The 16,646-nt window shown below is 44.0% G+C and overlaps 1 protein-coding gene across 1 annotated transcript in view; it reads left to right on the forward strand.

The window, feature by feature from the left end:
- The window catches only part of mfng (MFNG O-fucosylpeptide 3-beta-N-acetylglucosaminyltransferase), a 23,071-nt gene extending 7,319 nt beyond the window's left edge, over positions 1-15,752 (forward strand). The window contains exons 2-8 of the mRNA XM_042304842.1: positions 1,271-1,316; positions 1,504-1,606; positions 6,273-6,426; positions 11,276-11,361; positions 13,570-13,741; positions 14,125-14,210; positions 15,295-15,752. Of these exons, the coding sequence (XP_042160776.1) occupies positions 1,271-1,316; positions 1,504-1,606; positions 6,273-6,426; positions 11,276-11,361; positions 13,570-13,741; positions 14,125-14,210; positions 15,295-15,346 (699 nt within the window). The 3' untranslated portion in view covers positions 15,347-15,752. The remainder of the gene's footprint in view (positions 1-1,270; positions 1,317-1,503; positions 1,607-6,272; positions 6,427-11,275; positions 11,362-13,569; positions 13,742-14,124; positions 14,211-15,294) is intronic.
- The last annotated feature ends 894 nt before the right edge of the window (positions 15,753-16,646 follow it).

A 16,646-nucleotide genomic window follows, 5' to 3' on the forward strand; every position in this document is an offset into this window, starting at 1 on the left:
GTGTGTGTGCTTCCATTGGCAGTCATACACTGTGGATGATATTAGAGTGGGAGCCCACTGATAGGGCTCTTCTACACTACCTGACCAAAAGTATGCGGACACCTGCTCATTGAACATCTTATTACAAAATCATGGGCATTAATATGGAGTTAGTCTCCCCTTTGCTGCTACAACAGCCTCCACTCTTCTGGGAAGGCTTTCAGCCACAAGAACATTAGTGAGGTCGGGCACTGATGTTGAGCGATTAGGCCTGGCTCCCAGTCGGCGTTCCAATTCATTCCAAAGGTGTTCAATGGGGTTGAGGTCAGGGCTCTGTGCAGGCCAGTCAAGTTCTTCCACACCGATCTCAACAAACCACTTCTGTATGGACCTCGCTTTGTACACGTGGGCATTGTCATGCTGAAACAGGAAAGGGCCTTCCCCAAACTGTTGCCACAATGTTGGAAGCACAGAATTGTCTAGAATGTCATTGTATGCTGTAGTGTTAAGATTTCCCTTCACTGGAACTATGGGTCCTAGCCCGAACCATGAAAACAGCCCCAGACCATTATTCCTCCTCCAACAAACTTTACAGTTGGCACTATTGGGGCAGGTAGCGTTCTTCTGGCATCCCCCAAACACAGATTATTTTGTCAGACTGTCAGCAACGGATGTGGCTGAAATAGCCGAATCCATAAATTTGAAGGGGTGTCCACATACTTTTCTATAGATAACGTATCTGTAGTTTCAGTGGTTGTTGTTGTTGCGACCAACAGAGGTCAGTGGTGGACCAGCTACACAGTGCTGTACTACTGTAGGGAAATAGAAATAGATAGCATGCCGTTTAGATCACTGAGTCTGTTGGAGAGAGAGAGAGAGAGAGAGAGAGAGAGAGAGAGAGAGAGAGAGAGAGAGAGAGAGAGAGAGAGAGAGAGAGAGAACTAGCTTTCTGAATCTACAGAGGAAGTGTTGGGAGCAGAAGTCAAGGCTTTGTCATCTCCCAATGGGAGGGTAGTGTTGCTGTGTCACACTGTCTTCAATGTAATGGCAGCGAGGGTCAAAGGTTCAAGTGGGTCTGTGACTGTGTGTGTGTGCATGTCTTCCCTCTAGCTAATGGTGCAGCCTGTTTCTGTTAGTAGTAATCTGTCCTCCATTATTTCGCTACGTGTGTGTGCCGTGTGGGGGGGCTGTCTGTGTGAGGGGGTGTCTGTGTGTGTATGTGTGTGTGTGGGGTATGTGTGTGTGTGGGGTGTTTGTGTGTGTGTTATATCTCTCTCTCCTCCTTCTCTAGACGTTCATCTTTACAGACACGGAGGATGAAGACATCAACTCCAGAGGTAGGTCTTCAGCTCCACCAATCACAAGCAAGGAGAGACTTGTTGTATTAACAGTTGTAATGATTAATAGCGATAGTTGTTTATTAGACAACAGTTCCAGTTTTAATCTCATTTAAGTCTCATGTCAGAGTGTTGTAAAATGAACACATTGATAGGTGCTCTGACTGAAATTCTTTTTTACATACAGGTTACAATGTGATTGTGACAGATTGTCCGTCGGACCACAGTCACCAGGCTCTGTCCTGTAAGATGTCTGCTGAATATGACCACTTCATGGCCTCCGATAAGAAGTGAGTGACCAGCCCAACCTAGACAGAGAGAAACACATAGACTATCACTTTACAGGGTATAGATAGTCTATCACTTTACAGGGCATATATATACTATCACTTTACAGGGCATATATATACTATCACTTTACAGGGCATAGATATACTATCACTTTACAGGGCATAGATAGACTATCACTTTACAGGGCATAGATGTACTATCACTTTACAGGGCATAGATAGTCTATCACTTTACAGGGCATAAATAGTCTATCACTTTACAGGGCATAAATGTACTATCACTTTACAGGGCATAGATAGTCTATCACTTTACAGGGCATAGATATACTATCACTTTACAGGGCATAGATATACTATCACTTTACAGGGCATAGAGAGACTATCACTTTACAGGGCATAGATAGTCTATCACTTTACAGGGCATAGATAGTCTATCACTTTACAGGGCATAGATATACTATCACTTTACAGGACATAGATAGTCTATCACTTTACAGGGCATAGATATACTATCACTTTACAGGGCATAGATAGTCTATCACTTTACAGGGCATAGATATACTATCACTTTACAGGGCATAGATATACTATCACTTTACAGGGTATAGAGAGACTATCACTTTACAGGGCATATATATACTATCACTTTACAGGGCATAGATATACTATCACTTTACAGGGCATAGATAGTCTATCACTTTACAGGGCATAGAGAGACTATCACTTTACAGGGCATAGATATACTATCACTTTACAGGGCATAGAGAGACTATCACTTTACAGGGCATAGATATACTATCACTTTACAGGGCATAAATGTACTATCACTTTACAGGGCATAGAGAGACTATCACTTTACAGGGCATAGATATACTATCACTTTACAGGGCATAAATGTACTATCACTTTACAGGGCATAGAGAGACTATCACTTTACAGGGCATAGATAGTCTATCACTTTACAGGGCATAGATGTACTATCACTTTACAGGGCATAGAGAGACTATCACTTTACAGGGCATAGATAGTCTATCACTTTACAGGGCATAGATGTACTATCACTTTACAGGGCATAGAGAGACTATCACTTTACAGGGCATAGATAGTCTATCACTTTACAGGGCATAGATATACTATCACTTTACAGGGCATAGATAGACTATCACTTTACAGGGCATAGATAGTCTATCACTTTACAGGGCATAGAGAGACTATCACTTTACAGGGCATAGATAGTCTATCACTTTACAGGGCATAGATAGTCTATCACTTTACAGGGCATAGATATACTATCACTTTACAGGGCATAGATATACTATCACTTTACAGGGCATAGATATACTATCACTTTACAGGACATAGAGAGACTATATATATACTATCACTTTACAGGGCATAGAGAGACTATCACTTTACAGGGCATAGATAGACTATCATATATATACTATCACTTTACAGGGCATAGAGAGACTATCACTTTACAGGGCATAGATATACTATCACTTTACAGGGCATATATATACTATCACTTTACAGGGCATAGAGATACTATCACTTTACAGGGCATAGATAGACTATCACTTTACAGGGCATAGATAGTCTATCACTTTACAGGGCATAGAGAGACTATCACTTTACAGGGCATAGAGAGACTATCACTTTACAGGGCATAGATAGACTATCACTTTACAGGGCATAGAGAGACTATCACTTTACAGGGCATAGATATACTATCACTTTACAGGGCATAGATAGACTATCATAGATAGATAGACTATCACTTTACAGGGCATAGATATACTATCACTTTACAGGGCATAGATAGTCTATCACTTTACAGGGCATAGATAGTCTATCACTTTACAGGGCATAGATATACTATCACTTTACAGGGCATAGATAGTCTATCACTTTACAGGGCATAGACAGGGACTATCACTTTACAGGGCATAGATATACTATCACTTTACAGGGCATAGATATACTATCACTTTACAGGGCATAGATATACTATCACTTTACAGGGCATAGATATACTATCACTTTACAGGGCATAGATAGTACTATCACTTTACAGGGCATAGATATACTATCACTTTACAGGGCATAGATATACTATCACTTTACAGGGCATAGATAGTCTATCACTTTACAGGACATAGATGTACTATCACTTTACAGGGCATAGATATACTATCACTTTACAGGGCATAGATAGTCTATCACTTTACAGGGCATAGATATACTATCACTTTACAGGGCATAGATATACTATCACTTTACAGGGCATAGATAGTACTATCACTTTACAGGGCATAGATAGTACTATCACTTTACAGGGCATAGATATACTATCACTTTACAGGGCATAGATATACTATCACTTTACAGGGCATAGATATACTATCACTTTACAGGGCATAGATAGTCTATCACTTTACAGGGCATAGATATACTATCACTTTACAGGGCATAGATATACTATCACTTTACAGGGCATAGATATACTATCACTTTACAGGGCATAGATAGTAGATATACTATCACTTTACAGGGCATAGATATACTATCACTTTACAGGGCATAGATAGTACTATCACTTTACAGGGCATAGATATACTATCACTTTACAGGGCATAGATATACTATCACTTTACAGGGCATAGATAGTCTATCACTTTACAGGGCATAGATATACTATCACTTTACAGGGCATAGATATACTATCACTTTACAGGGCATAGATAGTACTATCACTTTACAGGGCATAGATATACTATCACTTTACAGGGCATAGATATACTATCACTTTACAGGGCATAGATAGTCTATCACTTTACAGGGCATAGATATACTATCACTTTACAGGGCATAGATATACTATCACTTTACAGGGCATAGATATACTATCACTTTACAGGGCATAGATAGACTATCACTTTACAGGGCATAGATATACTATCACTTTACAGGGCATAGATATACTATCACTTTACAGGACATAGAGAGACTATCACTTTACAGGGCATAGATATACTATCACTTTACAGGGCATAGATATACTATCACTTTACAGGACATAGAGAGACTATCACTTTACAGGGCATAGATATACTATCACTTTACAGGGCATAGATAGACTATCACTTTACAGGGCATAGATATACTATCACTTTACAGGGCATAGATATACTATCACTTTACAGGGCATAGATATACTATCACTTTACAGGGCATAGATATACTATCACTTTACAGGGCATAGAGAGACTATCACTTTACAGGGCATAGAGAGACTATCACTTTACAGGGCATAGATGTACTATCACTTTACAGGGCATAGATAGTCTATCACTTTACAGGACATAGATGTACTATCACTTTACAGGGCATAGAGAGACTATCACTTTACAGGGCATAGAGAGACTATCACTTTACAGGGCATAGATATACTATCACTTTACAGGACATAGATAGTCTATCACTTTACAGGGCATAGATATACTATCACTTTACAGGGCATAGATAGTCTATCACTTTACAGGGCATAGATAGTCTATCACTTTACAGGGCATAGATATACTATCACTTTACAGGGCATAGAGAGACTATCACTTTACAGGGCATAGAGAGACTATCACTTTACAGGGCATAGATATACTATCACTTTACAGGGCATAGATATACTATCACTTTACAGGGCATAGATATACTATCACTTTACAGGGCATAGATATACTATCACTTTACAGGGCATAGATATACTATCACTTTACAGGGCATAGATAGTCTATCACTTTACAGGGCATAGATGTACTATCACTTTACAGGGCATAGATATACTATCACTTTACAGGGCATAGATAGTCTATCACTTTACAGGGCATAGATAGTACTATCACTTTACAGGGCATAGATATACTATCACTTTACAGGGCATAGATAGTACTATCACTTTACAGGGCATAGATGTACTATCACTTTACAGGGCATAGATATACTATCACTTTACAGGGCATAGGGCATAGATAGTCTATCACTTTACAGGGCATAGATGTACTATCACTTTACAGGGCATAGATATACTATCACTTTACAGGGCATAGATATACTATCACTTTACAGGGCATAGATATACTATCACTTTACAGGGCATATATATACTATCACTTTACAGGGCATAGATAGACTATCACTTTACAGGACATAGAGAGACTATCACTTTACAGGGCATAGATATACTATCACTTTACAGGGTATAGATAGTCTATCACTTTACAGGGCATAGATATACTATCACTTTACAGGGCATAGATATACTATCACTTTACAGGGCATAGATATACTATCACTTTACAGGGCATAGATATACTATCACTTTACAGGACATAGATATACTATCACTTTACAGGGCATAGATAGTCTATCACTTTACAGGACATAGAGATCGCGTTAAAAAGTAGAAGTTGTAAAGTCCCAGACATTTTTATGAACATTTTGTACGAAACTGTAGGGTTTGACTTCAAGCCTGATAGAAGAAAGGGCAGAGACAAGGTCCCAGTGTTTAGTTTGGAATCAAGCCTTGGTTGTAATTAGAACAGAGGAAAGGGATCAACTGTTCACTTCAGTTTGGAACCGATTCCTGTGTTGTCCCCTCTCCTTCCAGGTGGCTGTGTCATGTTGACGATGATAACTACGTGAATCCTGGAGCTCTTCTCTCGCTGCTCTCAGCCTTCCCCCAAGACGGTGATGTCTACGTGGGCAAGCCCAGCCTCGACCACCCCATCAAGGCCCATGAACTACTGGATGGCAACAAGACAGTACGCTCCCACCATGCACTGCATAGAGCCGAAAGCTATATTCCAATGAACAATACAATGCTTTGTTCTAGTGGTATGCTAAAGATACGTTTGAGAACTTTGGGGCTCTAAACCTCCCACTTTGGGCTGGATGTGTCAATGTGTAGTTCATATATGCACAATGTACGACCAAAATGACTGTCTTACGTCAATTAGTCACAAAATCCCCTAGTTTTAAACATTTCACTAAACATAACCCTAACCCACGTGGGCCAGCCCTCTAGTATTTCGTGTTCCAGCCAATGAGCTTCAGCCCCTCGCCATTTGAGTGGCAGCTAGCAAGATGCAGAGCGAGAGAGAGACCATATCTGCACATATGAGCCGTAGTTCGCACATTATCAGGGGACCCCTTTTGGCTTATGGACGCTACTTTCAGAACTACTGGCTGAAAGTACCGGAGAATCTCTTTAAGTAGTATGTTACTGTGGCCACTGGAATGTGTCTTTATGTCTCCCTTCCTGAGGGGGTCACTGATATATTTGACCGTTTGATGCCAAGATGGTTGCCATGGGAATTCTCAACCTCGAACAGAGTTTGCCAAGCACTATGAATTATTCAAGTCATTCCACATCTCTCCTCTTTCAATTCACTTCTCATCAGGAATGGAAGGATGGAAGGACGAAGGGATGATTGTAGATCCATCCATTCATGGGGTTTTAGTCACTGTGGAGTGTTTTTCTAACCAGAGGGTTGATTGGTGATTGGCATGTTATTGGTTATTGATCTAAGAACCATGTCATCAAGTGGACGTGTCAAAGACACCCCAGGGGATAGGCTGTCAACCACCAGGATCGGTCGATTCGATTGGTTTAGAAACAGACATGCTCACACTTGTATGTGTGTGTGTGAGTAAGTGTCTGTCTCATTTACAGTAGAATGAATGACTGTATTGAGCCCAAGTGTATCTTGGTTCCTGAGAGTCTCTCTCTCTCTCTCCTCCTCCTCCTCCTCCTCCTCCTCCTCCTCCTCCTCCTCCCTGGTTAGAGAGTAGATTTAGCATTGACAGTAGGACAGGCCTCAGACTCCCTAGAGAAAGGGAACACAAGGTCGGAGGAGATGAGGATGAGAGGAGGGGAGGAGAGGGGGACTCCAGAGAGGGAGGAGGAGAGGGGCCTCCAGAGAGGGAGGAGGAGAGGGGACTCCAGAGAGGAGGGGGGGAGGGGGGACTCCAGAGAGGAGGGGAGGAGAGGGGGAATCCAGAGAGGAAGGGAGGAGAGGGGGACTCCAGAGAGGGAGGAGGAGAGGGGGACTCCAGAGAGGGAGGAGGAGAGGACCTTGGGAGAATGATGATACACATACCTGTTGTGATTTACACTGCTGTCACGGCAACCGATCAAATCAAATGTTATTTGTCACATGCTCCGAATAAGACAGGTGTAGTAGACCTTACAGTGAAATGCTGAATACAACAGGTGTAGTAGACCTTTCAGTGAAATGCTGAATACAACAGGTGTAGTAGACCTTTCAGTGAAATGCTGAATACAACAGGTGTAGTAGACCTCACAGTGAAATGCTGAATACAACAGGTGTAGTACACCTTACAGTGAAATGCTGAATACAACAGGTGTAGTAGACCTTTCAGTGAAATGCTGAATACAACAGGTGTATAGTGTAGTAGACCTTACAGTGAAATGCTGAATACAACAGGTGTAGTAGACCTTACCGTGAAATGCTGAATACAACAGGTGAAATGCTGAATACAACAGGTGTAGTAGACTTTACAGTGAAATGCTGAATACAACAGGTGTAGTAGACCTTTCAGTGAAATGCTGAATACAACAGGTGAAACCTGTGAAATGCTGAATACAACAGGTGTAGTAGACCTTTCAGTGAAATGCTGAATACAACAGGTGTAGTAGACCTTTCAGTGAAATGCTGAATACAACAGGTGTAGTAGACCTTTCAGTGAAATGCTGAATACAACAGGTGTAGTAGACCTTTCATGCTGAATACAACAGGTGTAGTAGACTGAATACAACAGGTAGTGAAATGCTGAATACAACAGGTGTAGTAGACCTTTCAGTGAAATGCTGAATACAACAGGTGTAGTAGACCTTTCAGTGAAATGCTGAATACAACAGGTGTAGTAGACCTTTCAGTGAAATTTCAGTGAAATGCTGAATACAACAGGTGTAGTAGACCTTACAGTGAAATGCTGAATACAACAGGTGTAGTAGACCTTACAGTGAAATGCTGAATACAACAGGTGTAGTAGACCTTTCAGTGAAATGCTGAATACAACAGGTGTAGTAGACCTTTCAGTGAAATGCTGAATACAACAGGTGTAGTAGACCTTAGAAATGCTGAATACAACAGGTGAAGACCTGCTGAAATGCTGAATACAGGTGTAGTAGACCTTTCAGTGAAATGCTGAATACAACAGGTGTAGTAGACCTTTCAGTGAAATGCTGAATACAACAGGTGTAGTAGACCTTTCAGTGAAATGCTGAATACAACAAGTAGACCTTACCGTGAAATGCTGAATACAACAGGTGTAGTAGACCTTTCAGTGAAATGCTGAATACAACAGGTGTAGTAGACCTTTCAGTGAAATGCTGAATACAACAGGTGTAGTAGACCTTTCAGTGAAATGCTGAATACAACAGGTGTAGTAGACCTTACAGTGAAATGCTGAATACAACAGGTGTAGTAGACCTTACAGTGAAATGCTGAATACAACAGGTGTAGTAGACCTTTCAGTGAAATGCTGAATACAACAGGTGTAGTAGACCTTACAGTGAAATGCTGAATACAACAGGTGTAGTAGACCTTTCAGTGAAATGCTGAATACAACAGGTGTAGTAGATCTTTCAGTGAAATGCTGAATACAACAGGTGTAGTAGACCTTACAGTGAAATGCTGACTTACAAGCCCCTAACCAACAATGCAGTTTTAAGAAAAAGACCTACAAAAAGAAAGAGAGAAAAGTAACAAATAATTAGAGCAGCATTAAAATAGCAGTAGCGAGGCTGTATACAGGGGGTACTGGCACAGGGTCAATGTGCGGGGGCACCGGTTAGTCCAGGTAATTGAGGTAATATGAATATGTAGATAGAGTTATTGAAGTGGCTATGCATAGGTAATAACAGAGAGTAGCAGCAGAGCAAAATAGGGGAGGGGGGACTGGCAGTGGTGTGGAGAGGGGGGGGGGAATTGCACATAGTCTGAGTAGCCATTTGATTAGATGTTCAGGAATCTTATGGCTTGGGGGTAGAAGCTGTTTTAGAAGCCTCTTGGATCTAGACTTGGCGCTCCGGTACTGCTTGCCGTGCGGTAGCAGAGAGAACAGTCTATGACTTGGGTGGCTGGAGTCTTTGACAATTTTTAGGGCCTTCCTCTGACACCGCCTGGTATAGAGGTCCTGGGTGGCAGGAAGCTTGGCCCTGGTGATGTACTGGGTCGTACGGCCAGTTGCCGTACCAGGCAGTGATGCAACCAGCCAGGGTGCTCTCGATGGTGCAGCTGTAGAACCTTTTGAGGATCTGCCAAATGTTTTCGGTCTCCTGAGGGGGAATAGGTGATGTCATGCCCTCTTCTGCTGTGCTTGAACCATGTTAGTTTGTTGGTGATGTGGACACCAAGGAACTTGAATCTCTCAACCTGCTCCACTACAGCCTCGTCGATGACATACACAACAACTCCCACCATCTGATTTTCAGGACAAATACCAGACAAATAACAGATATATTGTCCGTTTGACAAATGCTACACAAATATAAAACATACACAATCTCCTTGCTAATCACTTATAGCAAACAAAATATGTCACTTTTCTAAATGCTTAAAAGTAGCATATGCCAGACTCATAGCAAAGTGAGTCAGAGAGAACTGAGAAAGTCTCTTGTTGTAAGTACATCACAGAATAAGCTGAGTTTGAGGGAAACTGAGGACACAGAGAGAGTTGTATCATCGTTGTGGATGGAGGGAGTTTCCTCCACCTGTTCTAGCACATCAACCTTTACATGGTTCATTCTGTCTGGAAGGTGGAAGTCTGTGTTCATGTCTTGTGTTGAAGCTAACTGTTCCAAAGAGAGGTGCCGTTCTGCTTGGTGATTGACTGTGTGTGTTTCTAGAAAGAGGTGCCGTTCTGCTTGGTGATTGACTGTGTGTGTTTCTAGAAAGAGGTGCCGTTCTGCTTGGTGATTGACTGTGTGTGTTTCTAGAAAGAGGTGCCGTTCTGCTTGGTGATTGACTGTGTGTGTTTCTAGAAAGAGGTGCCGTTCTGCTTGGTGATTGACTGTGTGTGTTTCTAGAAAGAGGTGCCGTTCTGCTTGGTGATTGACTGTGTGTGCTCTTCTAGAAAGAGGTGCCGTTCTGCTTGGTGATTGACTGTGTGTGTTTCTAGAAAGAGGTGCCGTTCTGCTTGGTGATTGACTGTGTGTTCTTCTAGAAAGAGGTGCCGTTCAGCTTGGTGATTGACTGTGTGTGTTTCTAGAAAGAGGTGCCGTTCTGCTTGGTGATTGACTGTGTGTGTTCTTCTAGAAAGAGGTGCCGTTCTGCTTGGTGATTGACTGTGTGTTCTTCTAGAAAGAGGTGCCGTTCTGCTTGGTGATTGACTGTGTGTGTTTCTAGAAAGAGGTGCCGTTCTGCTTGGTGATTGACTGTGTGTGTTTCTAGAAAGAGGTGCCGTTCTGCTTGGTGATTGACTGTGTGTGTTCTTCTAGAAAGAGGTGCCGTTCTGCTTTGGTGATTGACTGTGTGATTGACTTTCTAGAAAGAGGTGCCGTTCTGCTTGGTGATTGACTGTGTGTGTTTCTAGAAAGAGGTGCCGTTCTGCTTGGTGATTGACTGTGTGTGTTTTTCTTTCTAGAAAGAAGTGCAGTTCTGGTTTGCCACGGGAGGAGCAGGCTTCTGTCTGAGTCGCAGACTAGCTGAGAAGATGGCTCCATGGGCTAGGTGAGGAGTGTGTGTGTGTGTCTGTGTATGTATGTGTGTGTGTGTTTGGGTCAAGAGGGAACTCTAGTCCATGAGAACAGGTGTGTGTGTGTAGGGGTTTGTCTGTGTGAAAGATGGAGAGTCAGAGAGTGTACATTATATATGTGAATGTATGTGACAGTGTGTGTTGGGTCATTGGACATACAGTCTGTGTTTATGTCTTTATGTGACTGTATGTGACAGTCCGGTCTGGGTTTGAGTCAATGTGGGTGTATCTATATCTGACTCTGTGTTTGTGTGTCTACCTGTGTGTCTAGTGGTCCCAGGTTTGAGTCATTGTGGGTGTATCTATATCTGACTCTGTGTGTGTGTGTCTACCTGTGTGTCTAGTGGTCCCAGGTTTGAGTCATTGTGGGTGTATCTATATCTGACTCTGTGTGTGTGTGTCTACCTGTGTGTCTAGTGGTCTCAGGTTTGAGTCATTGTGGGTGCATCTATATCTGACTCTGTGTGTGTGTGTCTACCTGTGTGTCTAGTGGTCCCAGGTTTGAGTCATTGTGGGTGCATCTATATCTGACTCTTTGTGTGTGGGTCTACCTGTGTGTCTAGTGGTCCCAGGTTTGAGTCAATGTGGGTGTATCTATATCTGACTCTGTGTGTGTGTGTCTACCTGTGTGTCTAGTGGTCCCAGGTTTGAGTCAATGTGGGTGTATCTATATCTGACTCTGTGTGTGTGTGTCTACCTGTGTGTCTAGTGGTCCCAGGTTTGAGTCATTGTGGGTGTATCTATATCTGACTCTGTGTGTGTGTGTGTCTACCTGTGTGTCTAGTGGTCCCAGGTTTGAGTCATTGTGGGTGTATCTATATCTGACTCTGTGTGTGTGTGTCTACCTGTGTGTCTAGTGGTCCCAGGTTTGAGTCATTGTGGGTGTATCTATATCTGACTCTGTGTGTGTGTGTCTACCTGTGTGTCTAGTGGTCCCAGGTTTGAGTCAATGTGGGTGTATCTATATCTGACTCTGTGTGTGTGTGTGTCTACCTGTGTGTCTAGTGGTCCCAGGTTTGAGTCAATGTGGGTGTATCTATATCTGACTCTGTGTGTGTGTGTGTCTACCTGTGTGTCTAGTGGTCCCAGGTTTGAGTCAATGTGGGTGTATCTATATCTGACTCTGTGTGTGTGTCTACCTGTGTGTCTAGTGGTCCCAGGTTTGTGTCTACCTGTGTGTCTAGTGGTCCCAGGTTTGAGTCATTGGGTGTATCTATATCTGACTCTGTGTGTGTGTGTCTACCTGTGTGTCTAGTGGTCTCAGGTTTGAGTCATTGTGGGTGCATCTATATCTGACTCTGTGTCTACCTGTGGTCCCAGGTTTGAGTCATTGTGGGTGCATCTATATCTGACTCTTTGTGTGTGGGTCTACCTGTGTGTCTAGTGGTCCCAGGTTTGAGTCAATGTGGGTGTATCTATATCTGACTCTGTGTGTGTGTGTCTACCTGTGTGTCTAGTGGTCCCAGGTTTGAGTCAATGTGGGTGTATCTATATCTGACTCTGTGTGTGTGTGTCTACCTGTGTGTCTAGTGGTCCCAGGTTTGAGTCATTATGGGTGTATCTATATCTGACTCTGTGTGTGTGTGTGTCTACCTGTGTGTCTAGTGGTCCCAGGTTTGAGTCATTGTGGGTGTATCTATATCTGACTCTGTGTGTGTGTGTGTGTCTACCTGTGTGTCTAGTGGTCCCAGGTTTGAGTCATTGTGGGTGTATCTATATCTGACTCTGTGTGTGTGTGTCTACCTGTGAGTGGTCCCAGGTTTGAGTCAATGTGGGTGTATGACTCTGTGTGTGTGTGTGTCTACCTGTGTGTCTAGTGGTCCCAGGTTTGAGTCATGTGGGTGTATCTATATCTGACTCTGTGTGTGTGTGTGTGTCTACCTGTGTGTCTAGTGGTCCCAGGTTTGAGTCAATGTGGGTGTATCTATATCTGACTCTGTGTGTGTGTCTACCTGTGTGTCTAGTGGTCCCAGGTTTGAGTCATTGTGGGTGTATCTATATCTGACTCTGTGTGTGTGTGTCTACCTGTGTGTCTAGTGGTCCCAGGTTTGAGTCATTGTGGGTGTATCTATATCTGACTCTGTGTGTGTGTGTCTACCTGTGTGTCTAGTGGTCCCAGGTTTGAGTCAATGTGGGTGTATCTATATCTGACTCTGTGTGTGTGTGTCTACCTGTGTGTCTAGTGGTCCCAGGTTTGAGCAGACGTCAGCAGTGATCCGTCTGCCAGATGACTGTACAGTAGGATTCATCGTAGAGAGAAGACTGGGGATATCCATGGTCCACAGTTCAATGTTCCACTCTCACCTGGAGAACCTGCTACTGCTGACGCAATATACCAGCAATATACCTCTACAGGTCAGGTCAGGCACACACACACACACACACACACACACACACACACACACACACACACACACACACACACACACACACACACACACACACACACACACACACACACACACACACACACACACACACCTAGCAATATACCTCTACAGGTCAGGCACACACACACACACACACACACACACACACACACACACACACACACACACACACACACACACACACACACACACACACACACACACACACACACACACACACACACACACACACACACACACACATACACACACACACACACACACACACACACACACACACACACAAATCTTTTCTGCCTCATGTAATGTGTTTTCTCTCCTCTAAGTTGTATGGTGTGTGTTCTCTAGGTGACTCTTAGTTATGGGCTGTTTGAGAACAAGATGAACAGTGTGGAGCTGAATAGACTCTTCTCCAAGGAGGATGATCCCTCCAGGTCAGTACCAACCTGTCCTCAGGCCAAGAAACCTTGACAGAAACCACGCCAGGGTTGCAATATGCCAGTAACGTTCCCAGAAATCCCTTTCCACCAATCCTGGTTGCTGGATTACGGAATTCCTTGCTTATTCCCTCCTGATTCCTGTCGTTTTACAACCGGGATTTCTGGAAAACGTTTGGTAAAGTTACCGGTATCCTGCAACACGACACCAGACTCTAGAGAGGGAGATCCTTCTTCTCTGCCTGCTGGGGTTCAACATGTCCCAACATTTATAATAGAACAGACACATTGTTGTGGTAGCTATGTGCTGTACATATAGGTAGGGGTAAAGTTACCAGGCAACAGGATAGACAATAGGCAGTGGCAGCAGCGTATGTGGTGAGTGTGAAAATGTGTGTGTGTGTGTGTGTATATACGGTATGTGTGTGTGTGTGTGTGTGTGTGTGTGTGTGTGTGTGTGTGTGTGTGTATACGGTATGTGTGTGTGTGTGAGTGTGTGTGTGTGTGTGTGTGTGGCATCAGTGTGCATGTAATGTGTGTGTGGGCATATGTAGTGTGTGTGTATATACGGTATGTGTGTGTGTGTGTGTGTGTGTGTGTGTGTGTGTGTGTGTGTATACGGTATGTGTGTGTGTGTGTATATACGGTATGTGTGTGTGTGTGTGTGTGTGTGTGTGTGTGTGTGTGTGTGTGTGTGTATATATACGGTATGTGTGTGTGGGCATATGTAGTGTGTGTGTATATACGGTATGTGTGTGTATATACGGTATGTGTGTGTGTGTTGGTGTGTCAGTGTAAGTATGTGTGAGTGTGTGTGCGTAGAGTCCGTGCGAGTGAGTTAGTTTAAAAAAGGGTCAATGCAGGTAGTCCGAATAGCCAGTCTGGTTTAGCAGCCTCATGGTTCGGGGGTAGACGCTGTCCAGGGTCCTGGTAAGGCTTGTCATGTATATGCATGTACCCTTTACAGATGCTGTAAAAAGAACAATCATCTCACTTGTCGATTCAATGTTCATTCACTGTATTTCTGTACGTTTAATAATGACATATTTCGTCATATTGAATGTTCTGTCATTCTTTACAGGTTTAAGACGGTCCACTGTCTACTCTATCCACTGACCAGCTGGTGCCCTTGAAGACTCCAACTCCCAGCAGCACCTGTGCCTCCTGAGACTTTCCCAAATGGTGTCAGCACTTCCTGGATTCTCTGGGTGTGTCTCAATAATCTCTCTTTTCTCCTGAAGTGTACACTCGTTTACTACTTCCAACAAATCTAAAAGTGATGGGTTGGTCGAGGTATGGGCTAGTGGGGGTTTCACCCTTGCGTCTTACCCTGGTCATTAACTTTGAAATCAGTGTACAAACTTTGGGAGCAAGGAGAGATAATTGGGACACAGCCCTGGTTTTACATGGAAATAACAGGGACGACAAGCACTAGTCTGGTGCAGAATGCAGCCTGCACTTCCTGTAGCCTATCGACTTATTCTAGGAGTTCTAGGAGCCCCCCAGAGCCCTTACCAAGACTAGGAGCCCTCCAGATCCCTTACCAAGACTAGGAGCCCTCCAGATCCCTTACCAAGGCTAAGCCCCCAGAGCCCTTACCAAGACTAGGAGCCCCCAGAGCCCTCCAGAGCCCCCCAGATCCCTTACCAAGGCTAGGAGCCCTTACCAAGGCTAGGAGCCCCCAGAGCCCTTACCAAGACTAGGAGCCCCCAGAGCCCTTACCAAGACTAGGAGCCCCCCAGAGCCCTTACCAAGGCTAGGAGCCCTCCAGATCCCTTACCAAGCCCTCCAGAGCCCTTAGGAGCCCTCCAGATCCCTTACCAAGGCTAGGAGCCCTCCAGAGCCCTTACCAAGACTAGGAGCCCTCCAGATCCCTTACCAAGGCTAGGAGCCCTCCAGAGCCCTTACCAAGACTAGGAGCCCTCCAGATCCCTTACCAAGACTAGGAGCCCTCCAGATCCCTTACCAAGACTAGGAGCCCTCCAGATCCCTTACCAAGGCTAGGAGCCCTCCAGAGCCCTTACCAAGACTAGCCCTCCAGATCCCTTACCAAGACTAGGAGCCCTCCAGATCCCTTACCAAGACTAGGAGCCCTCCAGAGCCCTTACCAAGACTAGGAGCCCTCCAGATCCCTTACCAAGGCTAGGAGCCCTCCAGAGCCCTTACCAAGACTAGGAGCCCTCCAGATCCCTTACCAAGGCTAGGAGCCCTCCAGATCCCTTACCAAGACTAGGAGCCCTCCAGATCCCTTACCAAGACTAGGAGCCCTCCAGACTAGGAGCCCTCCAGATCCCTTACCAAGACTAGGAGCCCTCCAGATCCCTTACCAAGACTAGGAGCCCTCCAGAGCCCTTACCAAGACTAGGAGCCCTCCAGATCCCTTACCAAGACTAGGAGCCCTCCAGAGCCCTTACCAAGACAGCACTTGCATCA

Source organism: Oncorhynchus tshawytscha, linkage group LG02 (assembly GCF_018296145.1).
Source record: "Oncorhynchus tshawytscha isolate Ot180627B linkage group LG02, Otsh_v2.0, whole genome shotgun sequence".
NCBI lineage: Eukaryota > Metazoa > Chordata > Actinopteri > Salmoniformes > Salmonidae > Oncorhynchus > Oncorhynchus tshawytscha.